Source organism: Pan paniscus, chromosome 18, assembly GCF_029289425.2.
Source record: "Pan paniscus chromosome 18, NHGRI_mPanPan1-v2.0_pri, whole genome shotgun sequence".
Classification (NCBI taxonomy): Eukaryota; Metazoa; Chordata; class Mammalia; order Primates; family Hominidae; genus Pan; species Pan paniscus.
In genome coordinates this window covers 35,898,037-35,924,609 of record NC_073267.2, presented here as the reverse complement: position 1 = coordinate 35,924,609, position 26,573 = coordinate 35,898,037, and the positions used below count along the sequence as shown (strand labels likewise).

The following is a 26,573-nucleotide window of genomic DNA, read 5'->3' as shown; positions in this document are numbered from 1 at the left end:
GGGAAGAGGAGAGGGAAGAGAGGGAGGATGGTAGAGGAGAAGAGGGGAGAAGGGAAGAAGTGGGAGGGAAGATGACAGGGAGCAGAAAGGAAGAAGAAGGTGGAACAGGAGAGAGGAAGAGGAGGAGGAGGGGGAAGGAGGAAAAGGAAGGGGTGCAGGAAGAGGAGGGGGTGCGTGGGCAGAAGGTGGGAGAGATGCAGGAGGAGGGAGGGTGCAGGGAGGGGTGCAAGAGGAGGGGGGCAGGAGGAGGAGGCTGGGGCAGGGGGAGAGGGGAGGAAGCCTTATAAGCTTCTACACCAGGAATGGAATCCAGGGTGATGAGGGCAGAACAAGGGTAAAACCTTTCATGTGCCTCTCTGACACCAACCTGGTTCTCCCACAGCCTCAGACTTGCCCTAACCCTGGGGTCACAGTGGACCTCTTCCAGCCTCTTGAATGCTAAGTCAGGAGGGGGAAGGGTGGGAGAGGGGAGGAGGAGGGGGAGAAGGAGGGGTGGGGGACTCCATTCAAATCCCGTCTTCCTCCTCTCGCATACCTGCCAGAGATAGACGAAGCAGACCACGATCCAGACGAGAGGCAGCCACAGCCCGTTGAGGTAGAGGATGCTCTCGGTCAGCCGCTGCACGTCCACGGACACCAGGTTGACCACATCACCCACCGCACTGGCCTTTCTGGAGCCACTGGACAGAGCCAGGACTTGGCGGGTGGGCAGAAGAAGAGAAGTAAAGTGGGGAGGCCGGGGCAGAGGGATGCCCCAGGTGGCTTCTCCACCCACTGAGCCCCACTTCACGCGTCTGCGAGGTGGGTGAGTAAAGTCTCTTAGGCCAACCTCTCAGGGCTCTTTGAGGATCCACAGAGATGACAAAAATGAAAATCCCCCAAGATCCCTAAAGCACGGGAGGCATAATAATGAATAACATGCACGAAAACACCAGATTAACACAGATAACGGTGGTCATCTGCCCAGTGCTCACCATGTCGCAGGCACTGTGCTAAATGAACAGCCTTATCCTTCCCCGGGGTGCTCACAGCCATGAATGGTACCAAGCAGGCACTACCATATTCATTCCCTCTAATGCCAGGCCAGGTGCAGTGGCCTCTGCCTGTAATCCCACCACTCTGGGAGGCTGAGGTGGGAGGATTGCTTGATCCCAGGAGTTCGAAACCGGCCCGGGCAACATAGTAAGACCCAAGCTCTACAAAATACTTTAAAAAATTAGCCAGGGGGCCGGGTGCGGTGCCTCACGCCTGTAATCCCAGCACTCTGGGAGGCCGAGGTGGACAGATCACCTGAGGTCAGGAGGTGGAGACCAGCCTGGCCAACATGGTGAAACCCTGTCTCTACCAAAAATACAAAAATTAGCCAGGCATGGTGGCAGGCACCTGTAATCCCAGCTACTTGGGAGGCTGAGGCAAGAGAATCGCTTAAACCCAGGAGGCAGAGGTTGCAGTGAGCCCAGATCAAGCCATTGCATTCCAGTCTGGGCAACAAGAGCAAAATCCATTTCAGGGGGGGAAAAAAAGAAAAAATTAGCCAGGCATGGTTGTGGTGTGCCTGTGGTCCCAGCTAGCTACTGGGGAGGCTGAGGTGGGAGGATTAATTGAGTACAGGAGGTTGAGGCTGCAGTGAGCCATGTTGGTGCCACTGCACTCTAGCCTGGGCAACAGAGCAAGACCCTGTCTTTAAAAAAAATTCTATGGATAAATTGCTCTCTATTATTCTCTCACCAAGGAAAATACCACTTCCAGTTAAATTAAGACATGTAAGAGACATCTCGATTTTGGAAGTATTAGAGTGAAAAAAAAATGTGAGACTAGAATCAATGAAATGAACATTTACTAACCCCATTCTATGGCTAAAGAAACCGAGGCAGAGAGAAGTTGAGCAACTTGCCCAAAGTCACAGCCCTTGTAAGCGCCTACACAAGGAATGGAATTCAGGGTGACGAAGGCATGACAAGGGTGAGACCTTTCACATGCTTCTGTGACACCAACCTGGTTCTCTGGCAGCCTCACATCTGCCTTAACCCTGGGGTCACAGTGGACCTCTTCCAGCCTGTTGAATGCTAAATTCCACATGCAGCCCTCCCTTTGTGACTGCGTGAGGGAGTGAAGAAGTGATCCAGGAATGACTGGACATAGAAATTCTCCACTTAGCAAGTCTTTGAAGAGTGCCCACTGTGTGACTCACACTGAGCTGGGAACTGAAAATACAGCTGTGAACAACAGAGATGAGGCTTGCTCTCCCGGGACTGGAGTTTGAGGTGGGGAACAAGGCTCTATAATAAAGATTTATATAACTGGCCGGGCACAGTGGCTCACACCTGTAATCCCAGCACTTTGGGAGGCTGAGGCGGGTGGATTGCTTGAGGCCGGGAGTTCGAGATCAGCCTGGCCAATATGGCAAAACCCCATCTCTAGTAAAAATACAAAAATTAACTGGGCATGCTGGTGGGCGCCTGTAATCCCAGCTACTTGGGAGGGTGAGGCAGGACAATTGCTGGAACCCAGGAGGCAGAGGTTGCAGTGAGCCAAGATTGCACCACTGCACTACAGCCTGGGTGACAGAGTGAGACTCTGTCTCAAAAAAAATAAGACAAAACAAAAACATTTCTATAACTCATGCTTTAATGGCAGTTATGATGAGTAACATAAAAAAGTAGCCCAGGCTGAGCGCGTTGGCTCATGTCTGTAATCCCAGCACTTTGGGAGGCTGAGGTGGGTGGATCACCTGAGGTCAGGAGTTCGATACCAGCTTGGCCAACATGGTGAAACCCTGTCTACTAAAAATACAAAATTAGCCGGGCATGGTGGCGCACACCTGTAATCCCAGCTACTCAGGAAGCTGAGACAGGAGAATCACTTGAACCCAGGGGGCGGAGGTTGTAGTGAGCCGAGACTGTGCCACTGCACTCCAGCCTGGGCAACAAGAGGGAAACTCTGTCAGAAAAAAAAAAAAAAAGCCCAGAGGTTAGAGAGGAGGGATCTGATCTCATCAGGAGATCAAAGAAGGCCTCCTGGCGGGTGGGTGGGGAATAGGAAGATCAATGCCTGCTCACCAGGCGGCCTTCCTCTTAGGCTCAAGGAAATGTGGACTCTCAAGACAGGATAGGGCACACCCAGCTCTGGCATGCTCAGGGGAACAGGAGCCTGGGACGCAGCACTCTGGCAGGACAGCATCAAGAGCTGCCTTCTCGGCCACCTAGGAGCTGTCCCCTCTGTCCCCTCCTCCCCTAGGTGACAGCTCAGGTGTCAGGGAATGACACTTACATGGGACGGGACCTGCCCTGGCTCAGATGCTCCATACCCCACAGGAGCCAATAGCTCTTGGGGCAGCAGTCCAGGGACTTAGCTCCCAGAGTCCCGGGAAGGGACAAGAGCCACTGCACAGAGAGAAGTCTAAAGCTATGGCCTCCAACCAGGTATTCACAGTCAATGGACAGAACTTCCAGCCCAGATGCAATTTGGGTTTTTTTGTTTTGTTTTGTTTTTCTTCTGAGACGAGGTCTCGCTCTCTTACCCAGGCTGCGCTGTAGTGGCATGATCTCAGTTCACTGCAACCTCCACCTCCCGGGTTCAAGCGATTCTCCTGTGTCAGCTTCCCGAGTAGCTGGAATTACAGGCACACGCCACCATGCCTGGCTAATTTTTGTATTTTTAGTAGAGACGGGGTTTCGCCATGTTGGCCAGGCTGGTCTTGAACTCCTGACCTCAAGTGATCCGCCTGTCTCAGCCTCCCAAATTGCTGGAATTACAGGCGTGCACCACTGTGCCCAGCCTAGGGGTCATTTTTACCTCAAGCAGTATTGTCTGGGAACACAGCTGACAGGCCACCTTATCAGAAGGTTAATCCTTTATCCTCAAGGGGGAATGAGTGGAAGTTAAAATCAGGCTCAAAAATTAAAATTAGATTAGGGGGAGTAGAAGTGGTGCCTAGGCAGTGAGAACAGCTGCAAAGGCCCCAGGGTGGGTGGGGGCCTGGAGTGTTTGAGGAACTGAAAGGAGACCTGTGTGGCTGGAGGAGAGTGAGCATGGGAGGAGGTGACGGGATGAGGTCAGAGACACCCTAGGGACAGATCACACAAGACCTTACAGGAATAACTAAGGAGCTGAGACAGATCACTTGAGGCTAGGAGTTCGAGACCAGCCTGACCAACATGGCAAAACCTTGTCTCTACCAAAAATATAAAAATTAGCTGGGCGTGGTGACACGTGTCTATAGTCCCAGTTACTCAGGAGGCTGAGGCAGGAGAATCACTTGAACCCGGGAGGCGGAGGTTGCAGTGAGCCGAGATCGCACCACTGCACTCCAGCCTGGGTGACAGAGCAAGACTCCGTCTCAAAAAAATAAATACATATAATACAGAGAAATAACTAAGGAAGTGAGAATGTATGGTGAGTGACTCTAATAAGCAAGGACTGAATGCGTTCTCAGCTGCTGATAACATTACTGCCTGCTCAGTGATACTGCTTTTCCTGGCTGGGAAGACCTGCCCTTGTCCCCCAGGGCTCACCTTTCTGTACACCAGGCCAGTGATGGCCGACCGCAGCCTCATCTGCAGCACCTTGAGCCTGTACATGTTCTGCTGCTCAAACAGCGTTTGCAGGCAGGCCGAGAGGAACATCAGCACGGCGAGGAGGTAGCCCTTCCAGGCTGGAGGCTTGGGATCACCAATAAACTCCAGGAAAAGGCTTGCAGGGGAAGGAGGGAGAAGGTACAGCTGGTGAGAGGAGGTGCCTAAGGGTGTTGCCTTTGCCCAAACCAGTCCAGATGTGGAGGATCAGTCGGCCCAAACTAGTCCAGGTGTGGAGGATCAGTCAGGTTTTTTTTGCAATAATGGTCTCCGTTATTTCCCCCACTGTCCATACTCCTTTTCAATCTGACTGCAGCTCCTCAAGATCAAGAGGTGGAGTTTTTGTTCCCACTTGTTATAGGCTAAATTGTGTCCTCACAAACTTTATATGTTGAAGCCCCGACCCCCAGTACCTCTGAATGTGACTGTATTTGGAAATAGGGCCTTTAAAGAGGCAATGAAGTTAAAATGAGGTCATTAGGCTGGGCCCTAATCCAATCTGACTGGGGTCCTTTTAAGAAGAGGAAATGTAGACACACAAGGAGACACCAGGGGGCGCAAACAGAGGAAAGACCATATGGGGACACAGGGAGGAGGTGGCCAACTGCAAGCCAAGGACAGAGGCCTCAGATGGAACCACCTTGCAGATACTAATCTCGAACTTCCAGCTTCGAGAATCATGATAAAATACATTTCTGTTGTTCAAGCCACTCAGTCTCAGTCTGTGATGCTTTGTTATGTCAGCTGAGCAGACACCACCTGAATCTGGGCTGGCTACAAAACCAGCTTTGGCCAACAGAGTACAGTGGAGGTAAAGCCATGCTGGCTCTGAGCCTAGGCCTCAAGAGAAAATGTGGTTTTTGGTCTATTTCTTAGAACCCTCCCAAGCAGCCACATGAACAAGTCTGAGCTAGCCTTTTGGAGGATGGGGACCCACATGGAGCAGAGACAGCCATCCCAGTCTCAGATACACAACTGCAGGCACATGAGAAAACCCAGCCAAGAAAAGAAGAACCACCCAGCTGAGCCCAGCCCACATTACTGACCCACATTACCATGAACTAAATAAAAGAATGTTTGTCATTTTAAGCCACTCACTTTTGGGGCATTTTACAGCAAAAACTAATTGATGCAGTCAGGTAAGAGCTTGCTTATTTGCCCTTCTGGGGGTCAGTCACTTTCTCACTAATCCATTTCCCTTCCTCAGTATCCTTCTCACCCACCATCCAGTGTCCCGGGCACCAGATGTATAGGCAAAGGTGGGAGAGCTGAAGCCCCCTGGCCCTGGAAGGATGACACTAAGAGACCACCCACCTTAGCAGGGCACTTGAGGTCTGGGACTCACCTGAGCAGCTTGGGGACAGTGAACCTGAAGACATCACTGATGACGAGGCTGAGGGTCTCCAGGAGGAAGGTAGAATGGAACACCTGCCAGATGGCCTTCAGCAGTGGGCCCCACTGGCTCCCTTCTTGCCGTAGGAAGGGCTCGGTCTCTGGAGCCTCCATGCCACTGCCGCCTTTCCTTTTAAATGCTATTGCCTTGTTGTGCCTGAGGGGAAGGGAGAGATTAGCTCTGGGTCCCATTTTATACTCTCAGCCGCCAGCGGCAGGGCCAGGCATTAAAGGGTTGTTTTCCCAACAGTGGAGATGGGTGGGTGTGGATCTAGCCTGGCTCCCTCACCTGTTCCTCCTTATCACCCTGAGTACCCACTTAAGAGACAATCATGGGAGTTGGGGGGCAGGGCAGGAGGGCACTCTGAGGCCTCTTAGATGGCCATGGGAAAGCACACCTGTTGAGCACCTACTATGTGCCAGGCACTCCCCAGTCATCCTAAGACCGCCTGAGAAGCCAGGTGTTGTTCCCATTTCACAGATGAGAAAACTGGGGCTCAGAGAAGCGAACTTGCCCAAGGGCACACAGCTGAGAAGTAAAAGAACTGGAATTTGATTCCAGCTCTCTGCCTCCAGAGCCCATGCACTTTTCTTTTTTCTTTTTCTTTTTCTTTTTTTTTTTGAGACAAAGTCTTGCTCTGTCGCCCAGGCTGGAGTGCAGTGGTGTGATCTCAGCTCACTGCAACCTCCACCTCCCAGTTCAAGTGATTCTCCCACCTCAGCCTCTCGAGTAGCTGGGATTACAGGCAAGTGCCACCATACCCAGCTAATTTTTGTATTTTCAGTAGAGAAGGGGTTATGCCATGTTGGCCAGGTTGGTTTTGAACTCCTGACCTGAGGTGATCTGCTCACCTCGGCCTCCCAAAGTGCTGGGATTACAGATGTGAGCCACCACACCTGGCCTCTCATGTACTTTTCAACCTATCATGTTGTCAACCTGGAGGAAGAACAGCACCCCGTCCCCAACACACACAATCAGCCAGCCCTTAGGTGGTTTTGAACTGGTGGAGAATCACGGCTGATGGGCATGGGGCATGGGGCATGGGGCCTGGTGCTCTAGCTCTGGGTGAAAGTGCAGACAGAAGCTCAGGCTGCCTCAAACTAATAAGATCCCCAGCCTTTGGCTATAACCGGGGGCCACAGAGAAGAGCTAAGGTGAGGGAGGGAGAGGAGGAGATGGGGGAGGCCCGAGGGCCCCTGTGAGGCAGGTCAGAAGCCCTGGGCCAGAAAGGAGAGGCTGGGGCGATGCAGCTGCTGACAGTCCGGTTGCTGTGTGGTCCTGGGCGGGGACACTGCTCCTCTCTCTGTGTGTGAGAGGATGGGTGTGGTCCCCCGCTGAGTCCCCTGTGGCTCTGACAACCTATAAGGTTATCAGTAATTTCTTTTTCTTTTTTTTCTTTTTTTTTGAGACGGAGTTTCGCTCTTGTCGCCCAGGCTGGAGTGCAGTGTAGCAATCTCGGCTCACCGCAACCTCCGCCTCCTGGGTTCAAGCAATTCTCCTGCCTCAGCCTCCCAAGGAGCTGGGATTATAGGCACACACCACCATGCCTGGCTAATTTTTGTATTTTTGGTAGAGACAGGGTTTCACAATGTTAGCCAGGCTGGTCTTAAACTCCTGACCTAGGTGATCCACCTGCCTCGGCCTCCCAAAGTGCTGGGATTACAGGTGTGAGCCACAATGCCTGGCCACTTATCAGTAATTTCAATCCCCATTACAGATCTGTGACCCGGGGCCACGTGCTGGGATCAGCTCTTTACACGAAGGAGCTCACTGACTCCCCTGGATCCCCTTGCCAGGTGAGCATTATTAGGTTCTCCATTTTACAGAAGGGGAAGCTGAGGCTCTGAGAGATGGCGACAGCCACCCGAGGTCACACAGCAAGGGCAGAGCAGGGATTTGAGCCTAGATCTTGATTTATGGTTCGTAGAGGGTTTCTTGTGCACTAAGGACCCCCAACCTCACCATAATAAAATAATAATAAAAAAAGAAGCATAAGAAAAAACCTCTGGTGAGCTCAGGTGGCCAGACCCTTCAAGGCCAAGGTCTCTGTCCCACATTATTGGTCTGATCTGGTGTTTGGTTTGGCATCTATGGAGGGTTGTGGTTCAGCTCTGTTACTGAGTGGGTGTGGCCTGCTGCTCACAACTATTTTGGCATTTGGATCTCAAAGCCAAGAAGATGCCCCTTCCATACAGAGAGCATCCCTGCCCACCCTTTCCTGTTTGATCCTGCCATTTAATTCATTGCCTTCACAGCCATGCCCATGGCTCCAACCCTCTCTTTGTCTCGTTAGAACCCCAGGTGGGTAGACTTTGTCTGTGTTTTCCACCAAGATGTACCTAGTATAGAGTCCAGCTCCTGCACACAGTGGGAGCTCAATAAACACTTGTCAAATGAATGGGAAAAACAGATTGAGGGATGTGTGCAAAGGGCCTAATAAGAATGCCCCCCGCACATGCTGTTATAAAAATTTATAGAAGGAAGGAAGGAGCTTGGCTGGGTGGACAGAACTTGGCTTTGGAGCCAGGAGACTGTGGTTCCAATGCCTGCTCTGTCTCCTCTCCTCTGAGCCTTAGTGTTTCCATCTGCAAAATGGGGTCGGGGAAGAGTTGACTGGAAAGTTTTCTTTCTGGCTGAGGTTTTGCTCAGTTCTATTTGAGCTGTTTGCCCCAGAGAGTCAGTGTGTTCAGCCTGCAGGCTCCATAGCAAGTGTTTTCCTCTCCTGCAGGTCTCACCTCCCATCAAGGAAGATGTCCAGATTGCTGTCTGACGTCTGGTCTCTGGACTGAAGGCCATTTAGTGCAGATCTCACAAATGATGGTGGGGCAAGGCAGGGGGTATGCATGAGTGGCATGGGCAAGGTGTGAGTTGGGGGATACAAAAGGGAGTGGTGGAGGCCGGGCACGGTGGCTCACACCTGTAATCCCAGTACTTTGGGAGGCCAAGGCGGGCGAATCACCTGAGGTCAGGAGTTCAGGGCCAGTCTGATAGCCTGAGCAACATGGAGAAACCCCGCCTCTAATAAAAAATACAAAAATTAGTGAAGCCGACTTGACCAGCAGGTGGCTGTTGTGTGGCCTCTCAGGAGGATGCCCTCTCCCTTCCCCCAGTGGTTGCAAAATACTTCAGAAAGAAAACCAAAGTTCTCTGTGGGTGCAGTCGGTTGTTTCAGAAGCTGACGGAGCCTGGTCTTTGTATAACCCCATCTTTCCCCTTTCTTTCTGTCAACTGTTTATGGGAGGATTCGCAAACTGTTCTGGAGAATGTTTCTACCCTTTAGTTCTAGTGTTGGGTGACCTGTAATTTTCATGTTGGCTGGGGATGCCAGGAGTTGGCAGAGGCTCCTTCCAGAGCCCCTGTGGACTGGATTCTGCCACTTCCATAAAATCATTTAAAAGTAGAGGGTGAGTCAGGTGCAGTAGCTCACATCTGTAATCCCAGCACCTTGAGAGGCCAAGGCAGGCAGATCCCCTGAGGTCAGGAGTTCAAGATCACCCTGGCCAACATGGTGAGACCCTGTCTCTACTAAAAAATTTAAAAATGAGCTAGATGTGGTGGCACATGCCTGTGGTCCCAGCTACTCAGAAGGCTGAGGCAGGAGAATCGCTTGAATCCAGGAGGTGGAGGTTGCAGTGAGCCGAGATCATACCACTGCACTCTAGCCTGGGTGACAGAGCGAGACTCTTGTCTCAAAAAACAAACCAACCAACCAACCCAGTGAAGGGGGTCCAGCAAGCCATGCCTGGGGTGAGAGAGAACTGATGTTTTGGTTCTCTCACACTACTTATTCTGTTTGGAAAAACACATGCCCTTCCTTTGTGGGAACAGCCCCTACCCACTTCTGTGGCTCTGAAGGGACCACCAGTCATGGCACCAGCCCCCTGGGCATGGGATTGGCCCCTGACAGGCACATAACTTGAGCCGGGCCAATTAGAGGCCTTCCTTGGGATTTACTATATGGACGTTAGGAGAGAGATGCTCTCTCATTCTGCTGGAGTTTGCTGAACTTGCATGGGAAGGGATAGGCCTTATGGAGAGACCAACACATAGATAATAGTTGGGATGGGAGATGAAAGGAGAGAATCCTGACATCATTTGAGTCCCCTGATCCAGCAACACCTGAGGCTAGATCCTCTTAGCTGTGTGAACCTATAGTATCAATCTCTCTCTCCTCTGTCTCTCTTAATGTGTGGGATTCAGCCATCTGCAACAACTACCACAAAATCCCGGAGTATGCAGGGAACTTCCCACAGAGCTAACTTCCTTTTTTGTTCTGTCTCCTGAAACACCAAGGTCTGGTGAGATTAAGCAACGTGTCCAAGGTCATCGCTATTTGAAGGCAGGGCAGCATTTAACCCAATTTTATCTAATCCTATGCAGGCTCATTTATCTAGACCAGAGTTTCTCAAATGAGGCATCCCAGGCTCTAAGGGCTGCAGAGAAGTTTCCAGAGATGCCACTGAGGGCAGGAGTGGACAGAGTGGATAACTCCAAAGATCTTAACACCCTCTGGATGACTAACAGTGCTTGAGCACTTCCCATTTGCAAGACATTTGCAAGTTCTTTTCCATAAATCATCTTTTTTTTCATCCCCATAAGCTATGAGCTGGGGCTAATGACATCCCCACTGAACAGATGAGAAAACTGAGGCCCAGGAAAGGAATTGCTCAGGTTATATAGTAAGTGAGCAGCTGCTTGTTTGTTGAGTCACCTCCCAACCCTCCACCCCGGCCTTAAAATACCTCTTCTGTTTGCTGCCTGTCATTCTGCCATTTCTCCATTCCCCATTTGTAGGAACCTGTGATGCGTTCTGGGAGGAACCATATCTTAGCCTGATACTACTTAGTGGGATCAGCTGGAAGGCAAGGTGGGGAGGCGGCAGTGCAGCCAGAGTAGCGTTGGGGGCTGGACTGGGGGTCAAATGATGAGGTTTTTTTTGTTTTTGTTTTTGTTTTTGTCTTGTTTGTTTTTTTTTGATACGGAGTCTGGCCCTGTCACTCAGGCTGGAGTGCAATGGTTACATCTCCACTCACTGCAACCTCTGCCTCCTGGGTTCAAACGATTCTCCTGCCTCAGCCTCCTGCGTAGCTGGGATTATAGGTGCCTACCACCACGCCCAGCTAATTTTTGTATTTTTAGCAGAGATGGGGTTTCACTATGTTGGCCAGATTGGTCTTGAACTCCTGACCTTGTGATCCGCCTGCCTCGGCCTCTCACAATGCCGGGATTACAGGCGTGAGCCACCGCACCCGGCCAATGATGAGCTTTTCTGAAGAAGCATCAGGTGAGTTCTTGACCTCCACCCACTTACCTCCGGGCTGCACTGCGGTTCCTCATCCACTCCTTTTCAAGCCGGGAAACAAGTTCTTCTGAGGAGTTTTCTCTCACAAGCGACCAGAAGTCTTTTGGTCTCAGTGGCCTCCTGTATCCCCTCCAGACCAGGCTGCAAAAGAGGGGCACCAGGGAAAGCTTTTCCTGCCATTCACCCCTGCAGGATCCTGGCCAGGCAAGTAGCTGTGTGACCCTGGGTAAGTCACTTTACCTCTCTGTACCTCTACTGGCCCCTGGGTAAAAAGAAAGCAATTCACTAACCCCACCTAATGTCTGCAGGGCATTTCTCGTTTCACAAAGATTGTCTCATTAATTCTTACATGAACCCATAAGGTAGGTTATTATTGTTTGTTTGAGATGGAGTCTTGTTCTGTCTCCCAGGCTGGAGTGCAGTGGTGCAATCTCGGCTCACTGCAACCTCCACCTCCCAGGTTCAAGCGATTCTCCCACCTCAGCCTCCTGAGTAGCTGGGATTACAGGCACCCACCACCATACCCAGCTAATTTTTGTATTTTTTGTAGAGATGGAGTTTCACCATGTTGGCCAGGCTGGTCTTGAACTCCTGACCTCAGGTGATCCACCTGCCTCAGCCTCCCAAAGTGCTGGGATTACAGGCATAAGCCACCACACCCAGCCTGTAAATTAATAGTTTATAATTGTATAAATGTATGAGTATATTATTATAGATCTATTTTACAGATGGGGAAGGAAATAGAAGTGCAGAGACATTCAGAGGCTAAACCAAGGGATAGCCCTTGGCAAGGGAAAGAGACATTTCCCTGGGAATCAGAAGTCCGTTGACCAAAACTATCATTGTAGAAGAAGCTTGAACTCCTCCCTCAGCTTTTTTTTTAAATTATTATTATTATTTTTTGAGACGGAGTCTCACTCTGTTGCCTAGGCTGGAGTGCACTGACGTGATCTGGGCTCACTGCAACCTCCGCCTCCCTGGCTCAAGCGATTCTTACGCCTCAGCCTTCTGAGTAGTTGAAATTACAAGCCACCATCACACCTGGCTAATTTTTGTGTTTTTAGGTGGTGTATCACCATGTTGGCCAGGCTGGTCTCGACCTACTGGCCTCAAGCAATCCTCCCACCTCAGCCTCCCAAAGTGCTAGGACTACAGGCGTAAGCTACCACCCCTGGCTAATTTTTTTGTTTATAGTAGAGATGGGATTTCGCCATGTTGGCCAGGCTGGTCTCGAACTCCCGGCCTCAAGTGATCTGTCGGGGTTGGCCTTCCAAAGTGTTTGGATTATGGGTGTGAGCCACTGTGCCTGGCCTCAGGTCTCTTTAATCTTTCTGATGACACCAGCCAGAAGGTCTTGCCTGGTTCTGGTCTCTGACTCTTCTCTAAGCCTTACCAAGTTCCCTTTTCTTTTTTATTTCTATTCTTTTTATTTTTTTGAGATGGAATCTCACTCTGTTGCCCAGGCTGGAGTGCACTGGTGTGATCTCGGCTCACCACAACCTCCACCTCCTGGGTTCAAGTGATTCTCCTGCCTCAGCCTCCTGAGTGACTGGGATTGCAGGCTCCCACCACCACACCTGGCTAATTTTTATATTTTTAGTAGAGATGGGGTTTCACCATGTTGGTCAGGCTGGTCTCGAACTCCTGACCTCAGGTGATCCACCTGCCTCAGCCTCCCAAGGTGTTGGGATTATAGGCGTGAGCCACTGCGCCAGGCCACCAAGTTCCCTTTTCTAATGCAGAGCCAACTTGGGGAAGCAACCGTTCTGACATAGAAATTATTAATGTGGCTTGATTTTCCCTGAAATTGTTTTTGGAGTTCTCCTATATGGAAAGTGATGCTATAGATTTTTCCTATTTTAGCAGTGATAGAGAGTTTCTTTTTAAAAATAGTTTATTCAAGTAAAAAAAGTGACTCAATTTAGTTTTTGCCCCAGGAGGACAAAAAAGCATCAAGAGTGGTCCATAAATGCTTAAGTTTGGGAAGCAGGGGCTGGACCCCCCAGTAGAGCTGTTTAGAAAATCTCTAAGCTCTTTCTACCAGTTCCACACATTCAAAGCCTGATATTTTTCATTTATTTAATAGCCATTTAGGCCGGGTGTGGTGGCTTATGCCTGTAATCCCAGCATTTTGGGAGGTCGAGGGGGGTAGATCACTTGAGGTCAGGAGTTTCAGACCAGCCTGGCCAACATGGTGAAACCCGGTCTCTACAAAAAACTACAAAAATTAGCTGGGCATGATGGCAGGCGCCTCTAATCCCAGCTACTCGGGAGGCTGAGGCAGGAGAATTGCTTGAACCTGGGAGGTGGAGGTTGCAGTGAGCTGAGATTGTACCATTGCACTGCAGCCTGGGCAACAAGAGTGATACTCTGTCTCAAAAAAAAAAAAAAAAAAAGAGAAAATGAATAGCCCAGGCACAGTGGGTCACGCCTGTAATCCCCAGCACTTTGGGAAGCCGAGGCAGGCAGATCACCTGAGGTCGGGAGTTTGAGATCAGCCTGACCAACATGGAGAAACACTGTCTCTACTAAAAATACAAAATCAGCCGAGCATAGTGGTGCATGCCTGTAATCTCAGCTACTTGGGAGGCTGAGGCAGGAGAATCGCTTGAACCCAGGAGGCGGAGGTTGCAGTGAGCCAAGATAGTGCCATTGTACTCCAGCCTGGGCAACAAGAGTGGAACTCCATCTCAAAAGAAAAAAAAATAATTACCACTTACACTCATTATTTGCCAGGCCCTGCTCTAAGTGCTTTACAGATCTTATCTTATTTAAGCTTCACAACCCTATGAGCTAAGTGCTATTATTAATCCCATTTTGAAGGAGTGGAGACTGAGGCACAGAGAGGTTAAGTAACTTGTCCAAAGCAACACAGCTACGAAGTGGTAGGGCCAGGATTCAAATCCACATGTCATGTGCTACTGAGGTCTGAATGCCGTGTGGTTGGGAGGGAGCACATCCTCAAGTGCCTTGTGAGCTGGCCCTGGAGAAGCAGCTATTTTCTCAATCTGCCTGGAACCCTCTAGAAAGTAGACACTTGCTCCTTTATCTCCTCACCCCTGGGGCTTAGCACATAGTAGGTGCCTATTAAATGTTGGTGGAATGACTGAAATCAAGTATTGGAGACAATTCTATTACTATTAAGCACCTGCTGTGTGCAAGCACTAAGCACTTTCCATCTTATGCAGGTTGAGTCATCCCCATTTTACAGAGGGAAAACTGAGACTCTGGAGGTTTGCGACATGGCCTGCTAACAGGCAGAGCCGGGATTCAAATCAAGATCTCACTCCAGTGAGTGAATGGGAACAGGATGCAGATGGTGGACACTGAACACGAAGAAGAAAGCACTGAGGCTGGGATGGAGAAAGACTTGCTGGCCTTTGGAAGCACAGGGGAAGGGCCATGGCTGGGAATCAGAGCAGCAAATGCAGGCGGGTGAGGCACCACCCCAACCCTTCCGTTCGACTTTACTTACCCAGAAATCCACCAGAACGTGGCTTTGGAGGGGAAGGCTGCCCCAGTCTCTGGACAGGGGTTCTGCAACAGACAAAAATGGAGAAGGGAAGTATGTGGCAAGGGTAGGAAGACAGGACGAACTGTGTATTTTTTTTTTTTTTTTCGAGACAGGGTTTCGCTCTGTTGCCCAGGCCAGAGTACAGTGGTGTGATCTTGGCTCACTACTACCTCTGCCTCCTGGGTTCAAGCGATTCTCCTGCCTCAGCCTTCCAAAGAGCTGGGATGACAGGTGTGCGCCACCACACACAGCTAATTTTTTGTGTTTTTAGTAGAGACAGGGTTTCACCATGTTGGCCAGGCTGGTCTCAAACTCCTAACCTCAAGTGATCTGCCTATCTCGGCCTCCCAAAGTGCTGGGATTACAGGCGTCAGCCACTGTGCCCGGCCTCTTTGGTGTGTATTTTGATGTGCTGACTGGTAGTTAAATTCAGTGTACATATGAATTCACTCTTGGGACAAAATATGCTGGATTTGAGCTTGTTTTCAGGCAAATCATGTTTCATCTTGCAGAGCTAATTCAAAGTATACTGACTGCATGCACTTCTTCCTTAGGGGAAGAAAACTCATCATAATTTGTTTCTAGGCATATGTTATTAGAGCTAGGATTAAAATAAATCCTACATACTTTCTTTAATATGCTAACATTAACACGTTTCGCTTAAAAAAGTATCGATCATTTATCATGGAAAAATACACCAGCTTACACAAATTCCTAAAGCGTTTTTCGTGTGTGTGTGTGTGTGTGTGTGTGTAGAGACGGGGTTTCGCCATATTGCCCAGGCTGGTCTCGAACTCCTGGGCTCAAGCGATCCACCCACCTCAGCCTCCCAAAGTGCTGGGATTACAGGCGTGAGCCACACACCCGGCCCCAAAGCTTTTTGTGAGATTATATATTTTACCTGCGAAATGTATGGGTCAGAAAGATTTGAGAAAGTTGTTAGATAATTCCACCAACAAACTCTCCCGTCCTTTCCAGCTGTGATGGTGAATTCTAAAGTAGAATTCATCTTTGGAGCTTCTCCCTGTAGGCATGCACCTTGCGTTGCACCAGCAAGATGTTGCGCGGAGTCCTCCAGGCCTCTAGAAGGCAGAGATGGTCTCGTTTCCTTGCCGAGCATGCGCCTTAGTTCTCTCCTTTGGGGCTGTGAACGTGGGGTCGAAGCGCGCGTGCGCGGCGGGCGGCGGCGGGCGGCGGCGGGCGGCGGCGGCGGCGGCGGCGCGGGGCCTGGGCTGTCAGCCGGCCTAGGAGGAGGAAGGAGCCTGCAGCGTGCAGTGTGAGGGGCGGGACCCGGCTGCCGGCGGTTGGTCTAGCTGGGGGAGGTCGGGCCATGCTGATGGGCCAGGGCGCGGGGCCGCTGGGGCCCGCGGTGGTCACCGCCGCGGTGGTTCTGCTGCTGAGCGGCGTGGGGCCGGCGCACGGCTCGGAGGACATCGTGGTGGGCTGCGGTGGCTTCGTCAAGTCGGACGTGGAGGTCAACTGCTCGCTCATCGAGGTGAGCGCCCGCCCCGCCGCCCGGCGCCGAGTCGCCAGGCCGGTGGTTCAGCCTCTCTGGGCCGCGCTGGCCTCGTCTCTGACACCGGGCGGTGTGGAGTCCTTGGAGCCCTTACCTCTTCCGAGGCTATGCTGTCCGCGGGCTCCCTGCAGCCCCTCCCCAGTCGCGCTGGAGGGGAGGTTCTTATCATGGGGTCGTCTAAGGACTGAGGGGTGCCAGACCTCAGGTTCTTCAAAACCCGGACTCCAGATCCCCGGAACACAGACCCCAGATCCTCAAAACCCAGACCCTAAATTCCCTGGAGCCCAGACTCCATTTCTTTAAAATTTAGACCTGAGATCTCCTCGAATCAGACCCCCTGAAACTCAGATTTCCCCAAACCCACATTCCAGATCCTAGAGACCACATGTCTTATCCCCCAAACTCCACAGCCCAGAACCCCCCGAAGTTCTAATCCACTGCTCCTCCAAACCCCGCGGCATGATTTTAAAGAGCATCAATTCCCATCCCATAGATTCTGACCTAGTAGATCAGTATTGGCAACCCTGGGGCCGGAAAGGTATTTTTTATTTCTCCGGCTCCCCTGCACTTCTGAAAATGGAGAGTTGCCAGCTGCCCTGATTGCCTTAATGAGTAGTTAATGGAATTACCCTAGAGATTTGTGCTGAAGGTTTTGTGTGTGTGTGTGTGTGTGTGTGTGTGTGTGTGTTTTAATTAAGTTGTAAAGTCCTGTTAAATGTTTATCAGCCCGGTGGGATTATGACCCAGAAAGTTTCCCGTAAAGAGGAAAGGGATGGATGGAGGTAGGGGCAGAATGTCATTTGTCCTGGTAGATGGGAGGGGACCAGAGCAAGGCCTGGGCCTCATTTTTGGGAGGGGATTTATGGTGGGGTAGGACAAGGAAGAGGAAAAGAGCGGGTGCCTCGGAGGTAATTTAGGAGAAAACGAAGGAAGAGGCTGGGAAATGCCAAAGAGAGGGATTGGGGAATAAGACCCCAAAGATCGTCTGAAAGCACCTTTGAGCTGTTCCAGGGCTGGCAGTGAAGGGTGAAGCTCTGTGTTCTGCAAAGCGGGCTGCTGAGGATTGGGGGAGGGGTAGGGAGTCAGTTCCACACCCCACCAGCTCTGCGACCTGCCCTTGCTCTAGGTTTCAGTTTTTGTACCTATAGGATGGTGTTGGGAGAGAAACAGTGGAACCCAGCAGATACATTTCTTTAACAAGCGGATCCGTGATCTTCTTCAAGGCCCCCTTGTTTGCTGCTTTTTCAGTCTGAAGAGGTCAGAGGTCAGGCATTGAATGAATCTACCCACTGGCAGCGGCAAGGCTCCTAGGATTTCCTGGGTACATGTTTCTGGGTGCCTATGCCACCTCCTAGGTCTGCACTGGGGACAGGACACGTTCAGGGTGGTATGGCTGTAGACGGCACAGGGCATTTCAGAAGCTGAAATGCAAGAGGCCGGTAAGGCCTCTTGCAACTTGTAGTTTCCAGGGGTTCTGGAAGGAAGGAAAAGACAGGCACCCCCCTCCACCCTCACCCTCATACTAATAGTGACCTTGAGAGCAGAGGACAGGTTTTGTGACCCATTTCGAAGTGTGTTCCTTAAGCCCAAGAGCTGCCTGTCCAGATGGTGTGGGACACTCATTCTTTCGTAAGTAATTCAGATTCTGAAATCAGACATTTCATACTGGCCATCTTGACGTAGATTACATTGCCATCCTGTGTCCTGATTGTACTTTATGAAAGATGTAGAAATAATCATGATATTTCACGGTTATTTCTTGATTGTGTTTTTTTGCGTTCCTATGCAACTGCTGCCATTCTTCTCTAGCTTTCTCCCATCCTGGGTGTTTTTACATCGTGTTCATTGAGTCAACAACTATTTACTGAGCCCCGGCACATACTGAAGCCTTGTCCCCAGTGTGGATATAGCAGTACAGTGAACAGAACAGACAAAACTCCATACTCTCATGAGACTGACATTTTGTTCTCTAACAGGGACCTTACTGTTAAAAAAAAAAAATTATACTGGTTGCTAATACTTAACAATCAGCAGGTTTCACATTAAAAACTGGGTTCTTTATTTCTCTGGAAAACCAGCCGATCTTTAGGCTGCCACACTTGGCTTGGGTTTTGTAGTGATCTGAATCCTTTTGGATGAATGCCCCTTGATGTTGCCTCCCTAAGCGGTCTAGGCTGGTGAATTTCCAGTCCCTGCCTTAAATGCATGCATCTGAATCTCTTTGTCACCTGTAGCAAATTCACTGAGTACCTAGAGTAAGCAAGACACTGTCTCAGGCACTGGGGAATGAAGCTGTGGTCACTGACCTCTGAGAACTTTACATACAGGCTTAACCTTATTTCACACGAGTCCTTTCCCAAATGTTCAAATGTTCATTTTATGAGTTAGTCACTTTGTACATCTTCTTAGCTGGTAAGATTCGACTGTTGCATTGCAGCTCGTGTCATGGTTTGTTTCATGGTCATAGAGCATTAACATTTTGGAGGTGAGGCTTTTAGGTGCATCAGACCCAACTGCTTCCTTTTACAGACATGGAAACTGAGCCTCAGAGTGGTTGAGCTGTGCGGGTACATTTAGGAAATTTTCCTTGAGCCCGGTATGTTCCCTACGTATTACACTGTGTTGCCTTTTTCTTCAGAGAGAGATATTAAATAGTAATACAAACTGCTTTTTCCATTTTACTTATTTTATTTTGTTTTATTTTGAGGCAGGGTCTCACACTGTTGCTCAGGCTGGAGTACAGTGGCACCATCATAGCTCACCAAAGCCTCTGACTGCTGGCCTCAAACACTCCTCCTGCCTCGGCCTCCTGAGTAGCTGAGGCTACAGGCACGTGCCATCATGCCTAGCTAATTTTTTTTCTAGTAGGGATGAGGTGTGGCTGTGTTGTCCAGGCTGGTCTCCTGGGCTCAAGTGATCCTCCTCCTTTGGCCTCCCAAAGTGCTGGGATTGCAGGCATGAGCCACCATGCCTGGCCGCAAACTGATTTTTCTTTGAATCCATATTCTATAGTAGGTGCTTAATATGCGTTGATGTGAATCTGTACAACCACATGAAAAGGAGTGGCTCTGTGTCTACACCTGAAGAAACCGAACACGAGCTTGCCCAAGGCCACGCAACACGTGGAAGACTCAGATGGCATTTGGGCATCTTACTGGGTTAACACTTCGTGTCTGGTAATGCTCAGAATGTAAGAGTTTTAGAGAGTCCTTGAAGAGAGGACAGATATTAAATGTCTTTTTAGTCTCTTTTTCTTCTGAGAATGAAAGTAATGAGAAAATTAAGTTTCTAGATGAATGTTGCTCCAAGTATTTGAAATTATTCAGAGTTAGTAAGGAAGATTTCTGGCCCTCGTTCCAGACCTTTAGTTGAGAAATAGAGGTGGGCCCCAGGAATTTGCAATTTATTTTACTTTATTTTTTTTTTTATTATTATTTTTGAGATGGAGTCTTGCTCTGTCTCCCAGGCTGGAGTGCTGTGGCATGATCTTGGCTCACTGCAACCTCTGCCTCCTGAGTTCAAACAATTTTCCTGCCTCAGCCTCCCAAGTACCTGGGACTACCGGTGCCTGCCACCATGCCTGGGTAACTTTTTTTGTATTATTAGTAGGGACAGGGTTTCACCTTGTTGGCCAGGCTGGTCTCAAATTCCTGACCTTAAGTGATCTGCCCACCTCAGCCTCCTGAAGTGCTGGGAGTACTGGCATGAGCCACCGTGCCCAGCCAGGAATTTGCATGTTAATAAGCACCTTACTAATGGCAAAGTTTGCAAATTTGTTTTAGACCCAGAAACTTACACGAGCTACCTAGAGACAGCCACTAAAATACACAGAAAAGCATTGAAAAATAAGGCATTGTAATAGGCTGTAGGTGGTTTCTAATCTGAAAAACATTGAGTCACATGATTTGGGAGAGAGTTTGTTGATTTCCCTCTGTCCCCAGTAATGCCCCGTGTTAAAAGCTGGCATATAATAGGTCCTCAGTGAATGTATACTGACTGAGTGCATTCAGGTGTAATATGTGTAGTTAATTCCCAAAGGCAATGTTATGATTTCTGTTTTCCTTCCTTCCTTTCCAGATAAAGCTGTACACCAAGCATGGGACTTTGAAATACCAGACAGACTGTGCCCCTAATAATGGTTACTTTATGATCCCATTGTATGATAAGGTAAGAGGGGACTGCTTGTCACTTATGATGGGAAGTCACTAGTGTGCCTCACCAGGCTGCACTAACCATGCCCTTTCCTACACTAGCAAATGCTCATCTGTTTTGTAAATTATTAGTGGAATATGGTAATCCTAGCCACATTTGGAGGGAGACAACTTACAAACTGCCTTGACGAATACAGTGGCTCTCTCTGTGTTTAGGGCCATTTGGCAATGTCTAGAGACGTTTTTGTTGTGACATCTGTGGCTGTGCGCTACAGTCACCCAGTGAGTAGTGGCCAGGCGTGGAGCTAAATGCGCTACAGTGCTGCCTACGACAGCCCAGATGTCAGTAGTGCCAGGGCTGAGAAACTCTGATTTCATGGAACCCGTTACTTGCAGGCAGCTTAAAGTATTGTTAAAACAATTGTATAAGTAATACATGAATTCATGAACTTTGTGAAAAAAAAAAGTCAAGGTCTTTAGAAGTATGTGAAATAAATTTGTACCCTTTTCCCTCCAATTTTACCTCCCTCTGTAGTGATGACCTCTGATAATCTGATAAAGGTTTTTTTGTTTTGTTTTGTTTTGTTTTCTTCTTTTGAGATGGAGTCTCGCTGGGTCACCCAGGCTGGAGTGCAGTGGCGTGATCTTGGCTCACTCCAACCTCCACCCCCTAGGTTCAAGCCATTTTCCTTCCTCGGCCTCCCGAATAGCTGGGATTACAGGCACCTGCCACTACACCCAGCTAATGTTTTGTATTTTTAGTAGTGACGGGGTTTTGCCATGTTGGCCAGACTGGTCTCGAACTCATGACCTCAAGTGAACCACGTGCCTCAGCCTCCCAAAGTGCTGGGATTACAGGTGTCAGCCAATGTTTCCGGCCCTCTTATAAAATTTTGATGTGCATCCTAACAGATTGCTTTCTATTTATAGTTATTCAGATATCCACGGGTACACATGCATATGTATATATGCAAATACACACAAGCACACATGCACATAGATATGTATCCACAAACACCTCTATACAATCCCATCCTCCCACATATAAACCTTTTATTTGGAAATACAGATTCATAGGAAGTTGCAAAAATAGTCAATATACATAGTTTTGATTTTGATATATTTTTTAATACAAATGAAATCAAACAATAGGATTTATTCTGCAGTTTCATTTTTTCCCCTGTGTTAATGCTTTCAATACCAGAGGGACATTTGGTTTTTTCCTCTTGCGTGCTTTCAACATTAGCATAGATAGATCTACTGACTTTTTTTTTTTTTTTTTTTTTGAGACAGAGTCTCACTCTGTCAGCCAGGCTGGAGTGCAGTGGCGCGATCTCGGCTCACTGCAACCTCTGCCTCCTGGGTTCCAGTGATTCTTCTGCCTCAGCCTCCCAAGTAGCTGGGATTACAGGCACCCACCACCATGCCCAGCTAATTTTTTTTGTATTTTTAGTAGAGATGGTGTTTCACCATGTTGGCCAGGCTGGTTTTGAACTCCTGACCTCAGGTGATCCGCCCACCTCAGCCTCCCAGAGTGCTGGGATTACAGGCATGAGCCACCATGCTCGGCCTACTGACTTCTTTTTAATCGCTGCATAGTGTGTCAGAGTCAAACCCAAACTGTAATTTATTTAACTACTTGGACATATAGACTTTCCCCAATTTTAAAATAGTAATTTTAACATAACACACCAGGAAATATTCTTGAACTTAACTCTTCATCCAGAATGCATAGGATTGATTTCTAGAGATGGACTAGCTGGGTCTGTCCTGAAATCTATTTAATTAATTTTTAAATAGTATCAGTATCAGTCTCAAGAAACCAGGAGGCTGGATGTGGTAGCTCATGCCTGTAATCCTAGCACTTTGGGAGGTTGAGGCAGGTGGATCACCTGAGCTCAGGAGTGTGAGACCAGCCTGGGCAACATGGTGCAACCCCGTCTCTACTAAAATACAAAAAAATTAGCCGAGTGTCATGTGGATGCCTGTAGTCCCAGCTACTTGGGAGGCTGAGGCAGGAGAATCGCTTGAACCTAGGAGACGGAGGTTGCAGTGAGCCAAGATCGCACCACTTCACTCCAGCCTGGGCAACACAGCAAAGCTCCATCTCAAAAAAAACAAAAACAAAAACAAAGAAACCAGGGTTGATAAGTAAAATCTAGTTTTATTTATTGAATTAATGAGTTAATGTATTGTTTAGAGACAGGATCTCCCTCCGCTGCCCATGCTGGAGTGCAGTGGCACAATTATGGTTCACTGCAGCACTGACCTCCTGGGCTCAAGTGATCCTCCTGCCTCTTCCACCTAAGTAGCTAAGACTGTAGGCGCCTGCCACCACACCCAGCTAATTTTTTAAGAACATTTTTTGTACAGATGGGGTCTTGCTATGTTGCTTAGGCTGGTCTTGAACTCCTGGCCTCAAGTGACCCTCCTGCCTTGGCCTCCCACAGTGTTGGGATTATAGGTATGAGGTACTGTGCCTGGCCAAATCTAGTTTTAAGAGGTGACTTTAGTTCCTGAAGATACATGCTAACTTGTGCAACTGTAGGCACGTGAGGGCTTAATGGGAGACTCAATTAATAGAATTATAGTATGTTTAGTATTAAAAGACAGTGAGTGGCTGAACCTAGTGTCTTTAGAACTCATGAATGGGCTTCAGCACTGTCTTCTGATTGTTTAGATGAAAACTTCTGGTGTTCAGCTTCAGCTTGTAGCTTCTGAAGAGAATCAGTGCTCAGTACCATGTAGAAGAACAAGGCTTACTCTTAGAATTTCATTTCCGGTGTAAAAAAATTTCAGATTAAATGATAACACTAAACTAAATTAAGCCAAAGTCACAATTCTCATTTCTTGAAATTACATTTTCTTTTTTTCCTTTTAGGGGGATTTCATTCTGAAGATTGAGCCTTCCCTGGGGTGGAGTTTTGGTAAGTTAACTGAATCACTAGACATTCTTTGTAAAAGATTAGATGATATGCCGAATATTAATTTAGGCTAGCAGAGTGCATAAACTATTAAAATATTAAGGATCATTTCCAGTATGGAAGAGGGTTTGTATTCCTCCCTTCCTTGCCCCCATCACTCTGGTTTCATTCGGATTTACCTTAATCTACCTTAAGACTTTCTGTCACCTTTGAAAAATGGACATCTTTTCTTCTACCTTTCTGGAAACTCCTCCCTTGCAGTTTCACTCATTACGTAGCCGTAGAACAGTATAGAAATCAAGAGTGGGGACTTGGTTCCCGTCCCAGGATGGCTTCTTTTTTAGCCCCCTCAGTTTTTTAATTTTTTATGGAATTAATTGAAACATTTAAAGATTGTGAGATTTGTCATAAAAATCCAGATTTATGTCCCATGAGATGAGAAGACTGTCAGCCTTAAACCTTACCAGTTAAATAACTTTGGGCAAGTTACTTCCCCCGTGTCAGCCTGGCTCCTCACTGTCGAGCAAGGGTAGTTATAGTCCCTGCCCCACTGGGTACTTGGAGGATTAATAAACCAATACTGAGTGTTCAGAGTGGCTGGCACGTAATTAGCAAGTACTCAGTATTCGAAAACAGCCCTTCTGCACACATCCCAATAAAAGCTCCAAACTTTCCTCATATAACTGTCTTCAGGCATAGCTGGGGAGTTGGGGATGGGGTTGAGATCAGAAGAGAGGGTCTGTTTTGGTGTAGTTTACATTTTTGAAGAGGAGAGACTCTTGATGTTTCAGCAGAACAGGTGTGGGTGACCCCAGTCCATGGCTTGGGGAGAGGAGTAGGGATCACCGTTGTTGATATCAGGCTTGCTCGTGCATTAGACAAGGAAGAATTTAGCACCTGCCATCGCCAAGGCTAAAATGAGGCTCAGGCAGCTGACAGCTAATTTGGCTCTGTGAGAGCAGCTCTTTTATCAGTTTGTAGTCAGGGATAGGGCGGGGGGTGCCTGGCTGGTACGTTCCAGAAAGCTGGAGAGGAATGTAGCCCTGCTCATGGCCAAAGCAGAAGTCCAGATTGGTGGCCTGGAGGAGTGTTGTGTTTGCCACCCCCCACCCTACCCCCAACTGGTGCTGTTGATAAGCTTTTTAATTGAATTATGCTTTCAGAAAAGTGCCTTGGATGAATTTTCACTAAGTGAACACACCCATGTATCCACCATCCAGATGATAAGATAGCACTTCACCAGCACCCCAGAAGTCCCCATCCTGGGTGCTCATTAGCCATCCCACCGCACCCTCCAGGTGACCACCACCCTGACCTTCTACAAATGAGAGATCCATTTGGTCGTTTTGAACTTTATACAAATGCTATCATGCAGGGAACTTTTTAATATCTGGTTTCTTTCACTCAACATTATGAACTTTATCTGTATCATTTGTAGCTTTAGTTCATTCTCTTTGCTGTTCAGAATTCTGATGCATAAATATAAAATTATTTATATTTTATAAAATATTTATATTTTATTTTCTTATTTTCTTTTTTTTGAGACTGAGTCTCGCTCTGCTGCCCAGGCTGGAGTGTGATCTCGGTTCACTGCAACTTCTGCCCGGGTTCAAGCAATTCTTGTGCCTCAGCCTCCTCAGTAGATGAGATTACAGGTGTGCACCACCACACCCAGCTAATTTTTGTATTTTTAGTAGAGATGGGGTTTCATCATGTTGACCCAGGCTGGTCTCGAACTCCTGACCTGAAGTGATCTGCCCGCTTTGGCCTCCCAAAGTGTTGGGATTATAGGCAAGAGCCACCACGCCTGGCCTATATTTATATTTTATATTCATATTTTGTATCAGTGATCTCTTCTACTGTTGATGGCCATTTGAGTTGCTTACCGATTTTGGCCACTAAGAGTAGTGCTCCTGTGAACATTCTTGCATGTATATTTTGATACATGTGTGTCTGCATTTTTGCTGAGTATATCACAGGAGTAAAGTTGCTGAGCCATAGAGCTGATACATGCTCAGCTTTAGGTGTTTGCAAACATCCAAAGTGGATGCACCAGTTTGTGTTCTCCCAGCAGTGTACAAGGGTTTCCATTGCTCCACATCCTAACCTACACTTGGTATCGTCAGTTTTTTTTAATTTTAGCCCTTCTGGTAGGGGTGTGGTATTATCTCACTGTGGCCTTGATTTACATTCCACTGATGGCCAATGAGGTTGCACACTTTTTCGTATGTTTATGTTTATTTGCCATGGGTTGGCTATTTTTGTAAGATTCCTGTTCAAGTCTTTTGCCCATTTTTTATTGGAGTCTTTGTGTGTGTGTGTGTGTGCGCGCGTGCATGTACGCGTGCAAGCACGTGTGTAATTCATCTTAACTGAAAATCTCATCTCATGGTTTTCCATTTTTTTCTCTACTCATTACTCCATATTCTTCCTAACCTTTCAAAAACTCAACCTTAACCCCTATTATGATGAACTCTTCAGTTAAAAAATGGAGTTAATTGCTGATATTGAAAAATCAAGAGATGGTATATAAAATCCAGATTTCCAGTTTTTCGGAGAAGTTGGAAGCTCTGGCAAAGCATGGTAGTGGTTGGCAGACTTGAGTGGCAGTTGTCTCCTTTCAATTTGCCACAGTCCCCCTGAGGATGCTCCGCTTACTTCGAACCCATGAAGCCCCTGTGGCCCTGGAGTTTGTGTTCCTGGTTTAACATGGCTGAGCTCATGTCCTTGGTCAGAGAACAGATCCAGAGCCAGACTTTTAGGGTCGAATTGGGGCTCTGTCACTCAGAAGCTCTGTGATCTTGGGAGCTCCTTTAACCTTTCTGTGCCTTAATTTACCCCTCAGTAAATTGCAGCTATTACTGCCTGTCTCTTAAGATAATTGTGAGGATTAAAGGCACTCAGCTCAGTGCCTGGTCGGTGATGAGCATTCAGGAAATAAAATTATTTGGTGCTCACTGAATTTTCACTGGAACTCTGAGATATAACTTAGCTGAAAGGCGTTGTAAAATTATTTTATACTCTAAACACGAATTCCCTCTGGGGCAGGAAACCAGGAGGCTAGGGGGATAGGGGTGAGAGGGAGACTTTTCCCAGAATACTTTTTTGTACCTTTGGATTTGGAAACACACGAGTGTATTAAGTGTTCAAAAGTAAAATGAAATCTGAATAATAAAAATACGTTCTACTTAGGTTCACT

At 48.2% G+C, this 26,573-nt stretch overlaps 2 protein-coding genes and 1 long non-coding RNA gene across 4 annotated transcripts in view; 2 read left to right on the top strand and 1 right to left on the bottom strand.

Annotated features, from left to right (window-relative positions):
• The window catches only part of LOC100980074 (ATP-binding cassette sub-family C member 6), a 44,975-nt gene extending 29,028 nt beyond the window's left edge, over window positions 1-15,947 (bottom strand). Inside the window, exons 1-7 of the mRNA XM_055100187.2 lie at window positions 15,685-15,947; window positions 14,745-14,806; window positions 11,279-11,410; window positions 5,920-6,123; window positions 4,515-4,692; window position 4,066; window positions 536-696 (exon numbers count right to left, since the gene is read on the bottom strand). Of these exons, the coding sequence (XP_054956162.1) occupies window positions 536-696; window position 4,066; window positions 4,515-4,692; window positions 5,920-6,123; window positions 11,279-11,410; window positions 14,745-14,806; window positions 15,685-15,903 (957 nt within the window). The 5' untranslated portion in view covers window positions 15,904-15,947. The remainder of the gene's footprint in view (window positions 1-535; window positions 697-4,065; window positions 4,067-4,514; window positions 4,693-5,919; window positions 6,124-11,278; window positions 11,411-14,744; window positions 14,807-15,684) is intronic.
• Window positions 670-11,284, top strand: LOC134729297 (uncharacterized). 2 transcript variants are annotated; one of them, XR_010110265.1, is made up of 3 exons: window positions 670-805; window positions 7,685-7,763; window positions 8,696-11,284. It is a non-coding gene; the product is annotated as an uncharacterized LOC134729297 (long non-coding RNA). The 2 variants fall into 2 exon arrangements; XR_010110266.1 differs by having other exon boundaries at window positions 685-801.
• A 33-nt stretch (window positions 15,948-15,980) lies between the features above and the next one.
• Window positions 15,981-26,573, top strand: part of LOC129394275 (BOS complex subunit NOMO3-like) — a 36,361-nt gene continuing 25,768 nt past the window's right edge. Inside the window, exons 1-3 of the mRNA XM_055100190.2 lie at window positions 15,981-16,278; window positions 20,377-20,466; window positions 23,332-23,377. Of these exons, the coding sequence (XP_054956165.1) occupies window positions 16,114-16,278; window positions 20,377-20,466; window positions 23,332-23,377 (301 nt within the window). The 5' untranslated portion in view covers window positions 15,981-16,113. The remainder of the gene's footprint in view (window positions 16,279-20,376; window positions 20,467-23,331; window positions 23,378-26,573) is intronic.